Below are 14,061 nucleotides of genomic sequence, written 5' to 3' on the forward strand. Positions count from 1 at the left end.
AAAACAAAGAAAAGGAGAGGATACAAAAGAAACCAAACAGGACGCGAACTGGCCACGCGTGCTTACCTGGAAATCGGTGAAGATTCAATTTGATACAAGCCAAGAACCGCAACGCGTTAAATTTCGCATCTTACACAACCCATCCGAAGAGGGAAAGGAGATCAAACTTTTCCCTCTTCTCATTTGCCTTTGTTCCCTCGCATGAAGGTCTACAGGTTCGTTTCCTTCCATCCTATCTCTTTCAATTATTGTGATGGTGTGATTGGCCTCTTACTTCTTGCCCATCGTCACAAGCTACCTCTTCTCCATTTTGCTCATCTCCCCCTTTTGTGTTGTGTTTTCTATGTATTTTTCTTGTTTGTCATATCCTTTTTCTCCATTTTTTGGGCCTTTTGCAACTCACTCTTGGGCCGTGCGTGGTGCAGAGCCGACACAGGAGAAGCCTACGATGTCGGCAGCTCTCCCAACTCCACGTACCTCCCCCTTCCATGCCGCCACCTTGCCCTGTTGATGTCTTACGTTGTGTGACACTTGCTGTTTTGGTGTGTGTGTGTGGGGCGGCGCCTTGACGGTTTCTCTGCAGCGTGGCGTCGGTGAAAGCTGAGCTGGCGAGCCTGGCGGGAGTGGAGGCGGCCGATCAGATTCTGCTCTTCGACAGGTACAAGCTCGATGACGCGAACACGCTCGCTGCCTACCACCTGCCCGCCGTACGGCTTCCCCCCCCCACCACTCCCTCACGCGCCCTTACCATTGCACTACACCACCCCAACTCTCTCCAACAAAATGCTAACAATGTGGTCACATTCTCTTCCATCGAAATGCACACAGGAGGACAAGCCGGTGTTCCTCTTCAATCGGAAGCAGCTCATGCCGGGAACGCCGGCGCCCAAAGAGACCGGTACATACCACCATCTGCGCACAGCACCAGGGGAATGTTAAAACATGGCGTGGCGATGGGTTGGCTGACTCTCGCTCGCTCTTTTCCTGCCGGCGGCGAAACACAGTACTCGGTCCGATAGAGACCCGCGTGCCGCCCGAAACGGCTGCGCCCAACGCCACGGGCCTCGTGGGCACGCTCCTCAAGTACCAGCACCAGTTCCTCGGCCACCTTAACTTTGCCAAGGTACATTTCCAATATATGTACTATATGGATCAAAATACACTATGTAGGCAGAGATATGTTGATGATGTTGTTGATGTTGGCAGCACTAACAGCAAACCATTGATATAAATCGATGTCAATCAGGCCGTGCTCGTTGCTGTGGATTCGCGGATCGCCATGTCGAGGCATTGCTGCGCCGAGCAGGACATGCAAGCCAAGGTCCACGCAATACCTCTTTTCATTTTCTTTTCTTTTTCCCGCTCGAGTGCAACTCTGATGGAAATGGTCCTCACCGCGGTCGTGTGCAGGCGCTGGACGTGGCGGTGGCGCACCTGAACGAGCAGTACCGGCAAGTGCCGCCCAGCTTCGAGGCCTTCAACGAGTACTACCAACGACAGAAGAGCAAGCACGAGAATCTCCTCGAATCGTTTGAAACCGACCTCGCGAAGGTCCGACACACGCACACACCGCACACGACGCATGACATGACTGTTGGTCGGGTGTGCTGACATTTCTTTTGCTGGCCGCGCACAGTTGCGGGAGATGACGCTGCACCCGGCGCTGCGGAACGGAGGAATGCAGACCCTCATGGACGTGGTGTCCGAGGCCCGCCTGCGCAAGTGGGCGGAGGACTGCCAGAAGGGCAACGGTGCGCGTTCACCCCCCACTGCTCGCTGCTCCAGCGCTATTCATGATTGCTGATGGTACAACAACTCAACAACACGACACGACACGACAGAGCAATTGAGGTTGCGACTGGAGGAGGTGGAACATCAAATCGTGAGCACGCAGAGGGAAATAGACTCGCTCGCCGCCGGGTTCGAGGTCAAGTACGTTTACATGTGGTCGACCTGGGGCGGCTTCGTTGGTGTGGTGAGCTGATCGTGACGTGTGCGCTGTGTGGTCGGCGTCTGTGTGTGTGGGGCGGCAGCCTCGAGGGGCTCAAGGAGGGACTCAAGAACACGGGACCCCTGCGGCAGGAGGTGGCGTCGACGAAGGCCTCCTTCTCGAAGGACTACAAGAGCGTGACCGCCACCATCGAAGACCTCCACCGCGGCAAGGGCGAGGGCGGCTCTTGGGAGATATGCGATGGCTTCGACAGCATGAAGACCGTAACGACCGCCTCTTTTCTTTTTTCAGAAGAGCGTGTGTCGTGTTGCGTGTCGTGTGTGTCGTGTCGTGCGGTCTTTAGCTCACTGGGGAGTGCGTGTGTTCAGGTTCACCTCAAACAATTGGACCGCCTCACCAAGATCGACTTGGCCAGCGCAAAGGTGCTGACTGCTTGCGCCGAATCCAAGGTACACCCCCACCGCCACCAATTGCACATTCTCTGTGTTTTTATTTATTTATTTATTTATTTATTTATATTATATTATATTATATTATATTAAAACAAAACCCAAAAACAGACACAGCTTTCGGGGGCTCTGCACGCAAGAATCCAGCACGTGGCTATTTTGGAGGCGCGCGTGCGGGACATCATCAACAAGTTCCTCGTCCTGCGCGAGGCCCTCACCCGACAGCAGCAAGTGCGTGATCTTCCCCCCCACCCCACCCGGATGATATGCGCCGCGTGTGAACACCCCCGCGCGTGTGTGAGACTCACGCATCGTGACACGACACGACACGACACATCTATGCGCTGCAGGCGTTTGCGCAGCTGTTCTACGTGCGGTACCTGCCGGATGCCTACCATGCGGCCCTGGACGAGGTCGTCCGTCGCAAGGCCTTCGGGAAGCAGCTCGCGGCCCTCTTTACCCAATTCGCCCAGCGGCTCGCCAGGATCCGCGACGACGAGATCAAACAGAGAGACGCGTACACCCCCTGATTATATTGTCTTTTGTTATTTTAGTATTTATTATTATTATTATTAATAATAAGAATTTAAAAGCTAACGGGCAATAATGGGGCACCAGGTTCTTGACCAAGCACGGCCGCTACATTCCTAAGAATCTCATCCCCGGACTGCCCGACGAGCTGCCCGACTTTGTGAGCGCCTTTGGTAAACACCTGCGACTTTTTATTATTTATTTATTTATTATTATTATTGACCCCCTCACACACTCGTGGGCTGAAGATTGATCGATTGCTGACCGCCCAACACCGATCGGTGCGTTGGGCTGTGTCGGGGGGGGGGTTCGTGCAAAGTAGGCAGGGCGTTCCCAGTGGCGCTGGACAGGAACCTGCCCGCCATCGAGCCGCAAGTCGACTCGGCCCACGCGGCGCCGCCCCTGATGAACCTCAACTCTGAGCTGGGCGTCTCTCCGCCCAAGTCGTCGCCCCGTGGCGGCTCCGGCACCATCAACACCCGATCCTGTGCGCCTGCCTACCTGGAGTATTGTGTGTGTGTGTGTGTGTGTGTGTGTGTGTGAGTGTCGTGCGTGCGTGCGGTGCGTGCCGTGTATGTGTGCTCACGCGTGATGCGCGCACGACAGCGACGGAGCTGTCTGGTCGACTGGGCGCACTCGAAGCCGAGAACGCGCGTCTGGTGGCCGAGATCCAGGGCCTGAGGCGCGAACGCGAGCAGCAGAAGCAGAAGACGCCGATGAAGACCCCGAGCCGGGAGCGAGAGCGCGAGGACGAGGCGGCGGCGATGTACCGCTCGCCCTACTCGTCGCCCGCGGCGTCGTCGTCGTCGTCGTTGGCGTCGCCGTCGTCTTCGATGACGGGCCTGAGCGGCGCCGAGCGTAAGCGGGTCGAGGAGTCGTACCAGCAGCGCATCCTGAGCCTCGAGGAGAAGCTCACCGAGACCTATCGCCAGGCCTCCCTGGCCGAACAGACGCGCGAGGCGGCCGAGAAGAAGGTGGCCGTCGCCGAGCGCGAGATGCGGATGATGCGCGAGGCCCTGGCCCTCATGGAGGGCAAGCTCAAGGACTGGGAGGCCGCCCGCAAGCCACCGGCCGCCGCACACGGAGCCGACGCCGGGTTCGGCGGAAGCGCCGATGTGGGTTTCGGCGGAAACAACAGCAGCGGAAGCGTGGACGTGAGCGCGGAGCGGGCTGCGATGAAGGCGCTGCGCGTCGAGTGCGAGGACCTGCGCGAGCGGCTGAACAAGCTGAGCGAGGAGAACCGGCTGCTGGTCAGCAACCTGCACGAGACCCACGAGACGCTCATGGAGGAAAAGGGCCGACAGAAGCGGCGCGACGAGGAGCTCGAGGCCGCGGCGCACGACGGGGCCGAGCTGCGGGAGCGCGTGAGCGCGCTCGAGCGGCGCAAGATCGCGCTCGAGGAGGAGCTCGAGGCTGCGAAGAGGAGCGGCGCCGACAGCGTGGAGGCGCACGAGCGCGCTCTGGAGGAGTGCAGGCGGCGCGAGGCGGCGCTGGAGGCCGACGTGCGCGAGGCCCTCGAGCGGCTCGACCTCACCGCGCGTGAGAGGGACGACCTTCGCACCCAAATCGCTGCTCTGAAGGACGGTACCGTACCCACCACCACCACTTCACGGAAGCCGCGTGTCGTGTCTGTATCGTGTGTGTGTGTGTGTGTCGTGTCGTGTGTGTGTCGTGTGTGTGTCGTGTGTGTGTCGTGTGTATGTGTGTGTGTCGTGTCTCAATATCTGAGGCGTCTTTGTTTCGCTGGTGAAGAGCTGGAGCGGGCACAGGCGGTGCTTGTGGAGCGAGAGAAGGCGGAGCGGGAGATCGTGCAGAAGCTCGCGCAGGTCGAAGCCGAGAAGGAGGTAACCTCCTTCGCTGGACGTTGTGCACTAAAAAGAACAAAAACGTGTTTTTTTGGATATTTAACCGTTCTTCTTCTACACCTTGACCTTGACCGGTCACCAGGCCCTTCTGCAAGAACAGAAGGCGACGGCGCAGCTGACGGAGGAGCAGAGCCAGCAGCTCGCCAAATCGCTCAGCAAGGTAACATTACCCCGTCTCATCTCCTCTCGAGTGGACTTAAGGAAAAAGTGTTGTGGAGGCTCTGTGCATTGAATGGCCTGCCTCTGACCACACACACACAGGCGCGAGCGGAACGAGAAGCGAGGAAGAAGGCCGCCATGGATGTATGATGTCGCACTCTGGCCATATACCCGCACAGCGCCGCAAACCACGCGCTTACCACGCACACACACACAATTTGCAGGTGCTAGCGCAGTACGACATGGAGAAGGGCAAATCGCTTTCGGCCTCGACGGCCTTGGCCATCGCCGACCTGGCGTCGCCCACCTCGTCGGCCACGTTCGGTCTGTCGGAGAGTCCCACCTCGTCCAGCACCTTCACCCCGGGCCGTTCCGGTAACTCAGCTGACTGCTTGCACCCCCCCCCGCTCATTCCTGGCATTCTTCTCTTACTTTATTCCTTTTTATTATTGCCAGGCATTCCGATGCGGCGAGAGCGAAGCGGGCCGCTGGGCGATGAAATCGGGCGGCAGGAGGTGCGTCGGGTGGCGGCGGCGGTAGGCGGTGGGTGGTGGGTGGGTGAGCCGATGCGCGGTTGTGCTGAACGAGCGCCGATTGTGGTGTGCGGGTAAATGGTATGCAGTTGCTGGCGGAGGCCAATCGTGCGTCGCAGTTGGTCGAAGAGGAGCAGGCGTCGATGGCCAAGAGCATCAGCCAACTCGAAGAACGGACGCGTGTCCTCCAACAGACCCTCTCGGTTCGTACACACGCAGCGCCAACGTTATCTTCTTCTGCTTCTTCTACTTCATCTTCTTCTTCGTTTCTTAGCGCTAACTTACACGTCTGGCGCACCCACAGATGAGGGAGAAGGAGCTGGAGAGCAAGATCGGCGAGCAGGTCGAGAAGGAGGCCGAAGTCACCCACCTGCGCGTGGCCCTCGAGGAGGTTCGTCGTCTTCCAGCAGCGCAAAAGCAAACATTTCTTTTTCTTTTTCTTTTCTTCTTATTTTCTTTCCGCCTTGCTGCTCGCCCTGGGCCGTGGCGTCGTCACTCGTCGCGTGCAGGAGAAGGAGCTGCTCCACAGATCGCTGCTGGAGAAGGACCTCCAGGTTCAGGACAAGCAGCTGCAGATCACTCGCCTCGAAGACTATATCCGGGCCAAGGAGGAAGAGATCGCGAGGCTCACGCAGGCGCGCAACGAAGAGGGGGAGCTGCAGATCGCTCGCCTCGAAGACTATATCCGGGCCAAGGAGGAAGAGATCGTGAGGCTCACGCAGGCGCTCGACGAGGAGCGAGAGCAGCGCCAAGCCATCGCTGAGCAGAAGGAGGCCCTGGTGCGCGACCCCCCGACCCCACGCACTCGCCTGTCTCGATCGCTCTCTCCCTCTTGTGTCGTGTCGTTGGTCGTGTCGTGTCAGGCACTGACAGCGTTAGCGTTCTTCTGCTCAGGAGGCGGAGATGGCGGTGCGGCAGCACGACGGCAAGACCGAGGCAGAGGAGCTCAGCAAGACGCTTGCCGGACTCCACGGGCAGCTCGATATCAAGGACCGGAACATCGCCACACTCCTCGAGAGCAACAAGGCCAAGGTACTCCCCCTCGCCTCCCCCCCCCGATTGCCTCAATCACTGATCGTGTGCGCGTGCGCGTGTCGCGGTGTGTGTTGTGTGTGTGTGTGTGTGTGTCGTGTGGCGAGCGCAGGAGTTCCTTCTGGGCGATCTGAACGACAGGTTGAAGGAAGTGACGAAGCAGATGAACGAGCTCGAGGAGTCGCTGACGACGAACAAGAAGGAGCTCGAGGATTTCCGCAACCTGGAGCAGACGCTGGAGCTCCTGCGCCAGGAGTCCGAGCAGACCAAGAAGGCCCTGGAGGAGAAGATCGCCGAACTCACCGCCAGCAAGCAACGCATGCTCGCCCTCAGCGACTTCAAGGTAAACTTCTTACCCGTGTGCGTGTGCGTGTGCGTGTGCGAGTGCGTGTGCGTGGGTCGCTCACTTCGTGCCGCATTGAAGGTGGACGACCTCATGTGCTTCGAGTTCGATTCGTCCGCGGGGCGCTACGAGGCCTTCAACAGGGGCGCGCCGAACTACTTTCTCTCGGAGGAGTCGCGAGAGCTCTTTCGCGAGCAGCACAGGACGAGGAGGGACCACATCATCGGCCAGGTCGTGTTCATTATGGAATTCGTAGCGGTACGGCCACTCCTTCTCCGCACGCCCACTACTCCCGCCTTCATCTTTTTTGGTGCACCGTTGTGGCTGACTTGATGACGATGACGATGATGGTATGATGATGATGATGATAACGACGATGACGATGACGCAGACGGCTGCAGAGAACCCCCTACAGGCTGCCGATCAACACGCGCTTCTACGAGGTCACCATCACCAAGATCGAGACAGAGGCTGCGCAGCCCTGAAGTGAGGGCCTGTGAGATCGCCTGTCCTGCCTCATTGCATCCCCTTATTATTTATTGTGCAAATAGACACCTTTCGCTTTCTGAACAAACAAACAACCACCACTCAACAACAGCTACCACGCAGTACTTTCTCTCCACTGTGTGGAAAGGTGTTGGTGACATGTGTTGCTATGCATCATTTTAGACAGCTTCGGGGTTAGCGATTTTCCAGGACCGGGCGAGGGGAGAATTCAGGGCGACCTCCGTCCGCCTTTTCGTCCCCCACCCCCAGCGACACAGCAGCACCTCACGCGGCAGATCGTCCATTCGATTTGAATCCAATCCCCCCAACACCCCAGGCTCCCAATTCACACCACCCTTTCACACCACCATAAAGATGGCGTCCAGGGACAATCAAAGCAAGCAAAACAGCGGCAATGCACAGAAAGGCGGACAACAACAGAAGAAGCAGAACCAGCAGGCACAGAAGAAGCCGCAGCAGACCCAGACAAAGACTACGGCCGCGCCGCAGCGGACCAAGAAGCAGACGGCAGATGATGTGCTCAGGCAGAAGGTGAGGCAGATACAGAATGTCGTCCCTGGCTGGACCACGGAAGACGTCATCAGAATCCTCAAGGACAGCAATGGAAGCCCCGAAGTGGCCATCGAGAAGATGATCACTGGTACGCTTGACACGATCAGTGAAAATGTGCGAGATCTACTACTCTCTACTCACATTCGTGATGCTCCGCGCTTGCTTGTAGGCGAGGCTGGCCACCCCAGCGAGGATTGGCAGCCCGCAAAGAAGAAGAAGGCCGAGAAGAGCGTGAAGGTGCGGCTTGCTACTCAAATTTTTGTGATGCCTTAGGATTTATCTCACTGGCGATTGCCTTTTCTTTTGAGCAGGAGACGCCTAAGGCCAGCCCTGGCCCCCGCAACAAGAGTGGTCCTCGTGGCCCTCATGGTACACTCCAGAAGCAACGCTGAGATCGCACTGCCCTTCTCAATACTCAAGCGAATGCCCCCCCCCGCTCTACAGAGAATGGTGGTCAGAGGTCCGGCGGAGCTGGAAGACCCGATGCTGGCCGTGGTGGCAGGTATCCGGACAGCAAGCCGTCTGGTGGCGCCCCCGGTACGCACCCAACAAAGCACCCATTCCAACACTTTAATCGTTTAATTAATCTCTTCTACGCCGCCAGGCTCGGGTGGTTTTGGACCTAGGGGAGCGGTTCCGCAGCAGCAGCAGCAAAGGGTGGGCGGCGCTCAGCCTCTCGCTCAGCAGGCGGCCGCGCCTCGGTCGCCGGCTGATGGCGGCGTAGCCCATCTTCAGCAGCCCAGCGGCCCTTCTTCGGTGGATGGCGGACTCGTAGCGACTCCCCAGCCCCAGCCCCAGCAGTCCTTTGCGTCGATGGGCGTGAACGGACAGCAGCCTACCCTTGCCCAGCGTATTGCGGCGCAAACGGCACAGCAGCAGCAGCGAGCCCGTCCTCCCGTCGGAGCTCCCATCGGCAGTGGCCCGCGGGCCAATGGACCCACCGCACAGATTGCTCAGCAGCAGGTACGCACAATTCCCTCTCATTCATCTGCCTCCCTCTACTTCACATCCGTCGCACAGTTCCGCGGTTACGATCTTGAACAAAATCCACTTACGTAATCGTGATTTTCTTTTCCCTACAGTCCAAGCCCCCATCGGAACAGCATGCGGCGCCCCAGCAGGGCAGACCGCAGGCCACGCAGGTCGAGAGCAAGCCTGCTCAACAGGTACGCCGTCCGCACTGACGCCAAATCCCGCCCACTCGATTTTGTGTTTCAATTTTTAGATTCGCTACCCGCTTCTGTGAATTATTTTACTTAATCTTTTTCCCTTTGGACTTAATCGCAGACCACGCAACAGCCACGGCCACAGCAGGGTGCCGCCGCTCCTACGGCAGCGCAGGTGGCCGCCCTCAAGCCCGTGACGGCAATTCAGCCTAAGGGTCCCATCACCGCTCAGCCGGTCCAGCCCGTCCAGGCTGCCGCCTCCTCACAGCAGCCCGCCGCTGCCGCCACTCAGCCAATCCAGACTCAGCTCCAGACTCCTCTCCTCTCCTCGACTCCCTCCGCCGCCGCACAAACCGCCTCACAGACACCCGCCGCCGCTGCCGCGCCCACCACACAGCAACCCTCGAACCCTCAGGGCGCCTCCACCAAGGCCTACCAGCCGTTCGGCAGCAGCGGCGCCGCCAAGGGCTCCGGATCTGGCCGCAGTAGCGGCAGCAGCAGGGCCGCGGCATCGCCCAGCTCGCAGTGGCAGCCTAAGACCCAGCAGGCGGCCTCGGCCAGCGCCAAGTCGCCCGCCTCGCCGCCCCAGAGCGCGCTCTCGCCCGCGCAGCCCATCTCCACCCCCTCGTCGGCCCAATCCATCACCACCGCCAAGGAGGCCCCGCAGCAGGCCGCCCAGCAGGCCGCCGCCGCCGCCCTGGGCGCCATCGGCCAGAGCGTGCCCGTCATCCTGCCGTCGGGCCTGTTCCCCTCGGATAGGGAGGAGCAGAGCCTCCAGCTGCAGTTTGGCAATTTTGGCCTCACGCCCGCCGCGCCGCCCGCCAATGTGCTCAAGGAGGAGACGGTGGTGCCCATCACGCCCGTCGAGCCCGTCAAGCAGCAGTCCGGCCCCGTCTCTGTGCGCCGCGAGGAGACTGCCGCGACCGCGTCGGCCGCCGCCTCTGCGCCCGTCAGCCGCCCGTCGCCCGTGTCGGTGAGCGCCGCCACCACCGTCTCGCAGCCCTCGGCCCAGACCGCCTCGTCCGCGCGCCCCGCCGCCAAGGAGCCCAAGCAGCCCGAGCCCGCCCAGAGCCTTGACTCCAACGACCAGAGCCCCAACCTGCCCCGCAAGGGCGGCAACGCCGGCGGTCGCTCCGGCGAGAAGAAGGCCGCGGCCGCCTCCGCCGCTTCGGCTCAGCACCAGCAGCAGCAGCAGCACTACCAGCAGCAGTATCAGTATCAGCAGCAGCAGTACCAGCAGCAGCACCTGCCCCAGCGCGGTCTGGCCCCACCTGCCGCCGTCCCGGCCGCCATGCCCGCCGCCGAGGGCTACGACATGAGCGCCTTCAACGCCGCGCCGCTGCCCTACCCGGCTCCCTTCTGGCCCGCCTACCCCATGGACATGGCCCCCGAGACCCAGCAGATGGTGCGATGTCATCCTCCCTCTGGCCGTACACACGCACACACACTCACACACAGAACACGCCGCTACAAGTTTTGTGTCGTACTGGTACTGACTCAAGTGTGACCGCAGTTCTACGAGTACCAGCCGACCGGTGCTTACCGTTCGGGCGCCCCGGTGTCGCCCGAGCCCAAGTACGGCAGCGGGTCGTCGAGCTCGCAGAGCTACCGCGACTCGGGCAAGTACGCCCAGCAGGCCGGCTCGCAGAGCGGCGACGCCGACTCGGGTCCCTCGCCGCGCGGCTCGTCCGGCCAGCCCCAGTCGCAGTCGCCCCCGCCCGTGCAGCCGCCCCACCACTTTGGCGTCCCCGGCGCCCAGCAGTACCCCCACGTCTACGGCTACCACTACCCCTACTCCTACCCCGCTGCCTCCTTCACTCAGGTACTCACCCCCTCCCACACGCACCGCCGCGGCCGCACGCGCACCACCGCACACCGAACGCAGCACGACACACGCTGACTTTTGTTGGCGCACAGTACCAGTACCCGCAGCGGATGCCGACGCACTACAAGTCGCCGCACTACGCCTCGACGGGCGGTGGCTACCCGGTCTCCCCGCCCGACTCGTCGTCGCTGGGCGCGTCGAGCTACGCTGAGGATGACTACAGCAAGTACGGCATGCCGAGCCAGTCCTTCTACGAGACCCCGGCCGCCCACGTCAGCCCGACCATGGGCATGAAGAACCAGCACCAGTCCCTCTCCAGCTCCAGCTCCAAGTCCCAGCAGCAGCAGCAGCAGGCCTCCCAGATGGGCGCCTACGCGCAGCAGGGCGGCGCGGACCTCTCCGGCGTCGGCGCCTCGTCCTACAAGAGCCTCGGCATCACCGACTATTCGGCCCAGGACATGTCCAGGGGCTCCCCCGCCTCCTCGTTCTACTCGCCCCAGTTCGGCCAGCAGGGTACGTGCACCCGTGTCTCGAGATAGAGTTACTCGAGGTGACGATGATGATGGTGATGATGGCTCACGCGGCCTTGCTTGCTTGCTTGCTTGTTGTCCCAGCAGGTCAGTACCAGCAGCAGTACGGCTTCATGCACCACGGTGCGCACCACTACCAGCCCCAGCCTCCGCACCAGGGCCAGTCGGGCCAGTCCTCGGGTGCTGGTCAGAACCCCCAGTACTCCTAAGCGGCACGGCCACCACTTCCACCTCTACCTCTGCTCCACCACCACTACTCCTGCTACTTGACTCCACTCCAGTCACTTCCTCCTCTGCCTCTTCTACACATCATCGGAGGCGGCCGGCGCTTCCCTCTCTCTCTCTCTCTCCTCTCTATTTTAAGCCCGTTTTGCGTTCCTCTCCCCTCTTCGATCGACGCGACACGCTTCTCTGCTCTCTCACTCGGCGCCTCGTCTTCCTCTTCTCCGTCGTCCTCATCCCGGCGCGACCAACGCTCAACAGGGGTGTCCTACATCTCTACGCAGTGGGGCGTCTGGCCCGACCGAGCTGGGGCGACCATGGAGAGGCCGACGACAACGACGACGCGGCGATGAAGGTGACAGTGCGGGAGGAGAAAGCCATATTTTTCCACCCACCAACGCTGCAGAGCGCGTGGTGGAGAAGATCCACGGCCCACCAAACAGCAAGACATGTAAATACATACATACTTGTTGTTTATACCCCCCTACCGATCTCCCCTCCACTCTTCTTGTACATACCCCGCTTGCACCACGTGCAACATCCGGGGACGCGCCGTCGTCTTCTACACTCGTCTTGGTGTCGTCGAACATGACGTGTTCCACCTTCGACTTCCTTTCTTGGGCCTCGTTCTCTTTTTCTTGGGTCTTGGCGCTTACCCGAAGCCCGACGGGAGCACACGAACGGCGAATGGGAGGAGGTTGACCGATCCACCGGCGTGCTCAGCATTCCGCGCTTGACCAAGGGAGGCCCCGCGGAATGCAGCATTCCCGCCGGAGTCCGGGCAGTGGCACTGCTACCTGGGGGGTGGGGGTGGGGGCTGTTTTCACATACTTGGTACTGATCCGGTATGCGCATTCACAGCCATGTAACGTACATACCTCGCAACGGTTTGTGGGCCAGACATCACTTCGAGGAGGAGATACTGACAGGGGGGGGGCAGGAATAAGTGTGGAGAGGAGGGGACCTCCATTCGGGCAAGCTGCTCGCGCTCACGCAAGTGCGGGACACAGTCCACGCACCGCAGATGCCATTGGGCAAGGAGAGGGAGGCGTGAGTGTCCCTCAAATTTTCAACTCCTCTTCCTGTCACTTGGCTCCTTCAATGTCCTTGTCCTATTCGAGGCCTGCCGCTACTGGCCCAAGTTTTTAAATGGACGGACTCTGAGCAGTCCATCATCATTCCACTCCATCGCCGCACCACCAGCCACCTCCAGCTCCACAGCCTCTGCAAAGACACACAACACTCGCATACACCAACCATGATGCACACTACACGGAACGCACGCAAGAAGGAGCTCAAGCAACAGATCAAGAAAAGCAGCGCAGGGGCGAAGGCCAACACACCAACAACCACACACCTGTCGTGGATGGCCCCCAAGCGCGCACCGGGCGTGACGCAGAAGCTGATGATCAAGCAGGCGGTGCTGATCGACGAGCTCCACAAGATCGAAGTGTGCCTCACCCCCACCCACTCGCCGCACGCTTCGACCTCGCTCTACTCGGCCCCGCTGCCCAAGCTCAAGTCGTCGCCGGAGAGCGCGGCCGAGCTGCTGAAGACGAAGCGCCAGCACAACAGCGACTCCCTCTGGGTTCGCCGGCCGCGACCAGATGTTGCCTCGACCACCACGTCGAAGAAGATGAACAAGACCACCACGACAACATCATCAAAGACCACGACCACAACTACGACGGCAACGACGGAGAAGCCAAGGTCGCGGTCGAGCAACCCGATCAAGCGTCTGCTGGTGCGACTGGAGAAGCGATCAGCGGGCCTCAAGACAGTAGCCCGGCCCGAGTAGAGAGACATTTTTCACCCAAGAGCGATTTTTATGTGTCGTTATAGAGATAAATACACAACCATGCTATCCCTCTATCTCTGGTGTTGTTCCGAACCTCTTGGCGCCCACGTAAGTGCCTGTGCTGATTGGTCGTGTCACTAAAGTTCCACCGAAATGACCAGGAATTCTCGCCAGCACGTGCCATGGCTCTTCTGTCATGTAACCCTTGGCGGGCAATTACCATACTTGGACACACCAGTCTATAGCTGAGCCATGAATCTCAGTTTTTGTGCATGCACGCCTGGCGTCGCCTGGTGGTCACGCAAGGACATCCCTGGAATGGTAATGCCCGGCCTGCACTCCCTTCCTGCACCTCAACCTTGTCAGGAAGCAATAACGTTCAATCCCCACCGCAAAGACACCTCAAGTCTGGAAGGTCAGCTGGCCTACAGTGGTTCCGCTCGGGGAGGCTTTGAGAAAGGCCTATCCGAGGCAACAAATTAACAAAACGAAACGAAACAAAACAAAAATAGAAAAAACCAAACTATAAGGGAAAAAAAGGTGGTGGTCGCGTCGTGGGTTGAGTGCGAGGCGTCCTTGATGTTTCGATGAAACCCAC

At 60.0% G+C, this 14,061-nt stretch overlaps 3 protein-coding genes across 3 annotated transcripts; all 3 read left to right on the top strand.

Moving 5' to 3' along the window:
* Nucleotides 1-201: 201 nt before the first annotated feature.
* Nucleotides 202-7,348, top strand: ACA1_177490 (ubiquitin domain containing protein; the record flags this gene model as incomplete). Its single annotated transcript, XM_004338106.1, has 28 exons — nt 202-215; nt 426-473; nt 584-707; nt 829-898; nt 1,005-1,123; nt 1,247-1,321; nt 1,411-1,551; nt 1,637-1,751; nt 1,842-1,932; nt 2,034-2,214; nt 2,320-2,400; nt 2,548-2,631; nt 2,751-2,917; nt 3,019-3,104; nt 3,251-3,385; nt 3,538-4,515; nt 4,684-4,775; nt 4,879-4,956; nt 5,058-5,099; nt 5,180-5,330; nt 5,412-5,470; nt 5,578-5,691; nt 5,793-5,879; nt 5,998-6,267; nt 6,383-6,520; nt 6,633-6,863; nt 6,945-7,121; nt 7,265-7,348. The coding sequence occupies 28 exons, from the start codon at nt 202-204 to the stop codon at nt 7,346-7,348; spliced, it is 4,032 nt and encodes a 1,343-aa protein (XP_004338154.1).
* Nucleotides 7,349-7,724: 376 nt separating this feature from the next.
* On the top strand, nt 7,725-11,652 carry ACA1_177500 (uncharacterized protein; the record flags this gene model as incomplete). Its single annotated transcript, XM_004338107.1, has 10 exons — nt 7,725-8,010; nt 8,092-8,159; nt 8,234-8,291; nt 8,367-8,459; nt 8,527-8,885; nt 9,005-9,088; nt 9,210-10,493; nt 10,602-10,910; nt 11,006-11,426; nt 11,531-11,652. 10 exons carry the CDS (start codon nt 7,725-7,727, stop codon nt 11,650-11,652), a joined length of 3,084 nt encoding a protein of 1,027 aa, XP_004338155.1.
* A 1,271-nt stretch (nt 11,653-12,923) lies between these two features.
* On the top strand, nt 12,924-13,463 carry ACA1_177510 (uncharacterized protein; the record flags this gene model as incomplete). The annotated part of the gene is made up of 1 exon (XM_004338108.1): nt 12,924-13,463. The coding sequence occupies one exon, from the start codon at nt 12,924-12,926 to the stop codon at nt 13,461-13,463; it is 540 nt and encodes a 179-aa protein (XP_004338156.1).
* Between the last annotated feature and the right edge of the window lie 598 nt (nt 13,464-14,061).

Source organism: Acanthamoeba castellanii (assembly GCF_000313135.1).
Source record: "Acanthamoeba castellanii str. Neff unplaced genomic scaffold scf7180000084743, whole genome shotgun sequence".
Lineage (NCBI taxonomy): Eukaryota > Discosea > Longamoebia > Acanthamoebidae > Acanthamoeba > Acanthamoeba castellanii.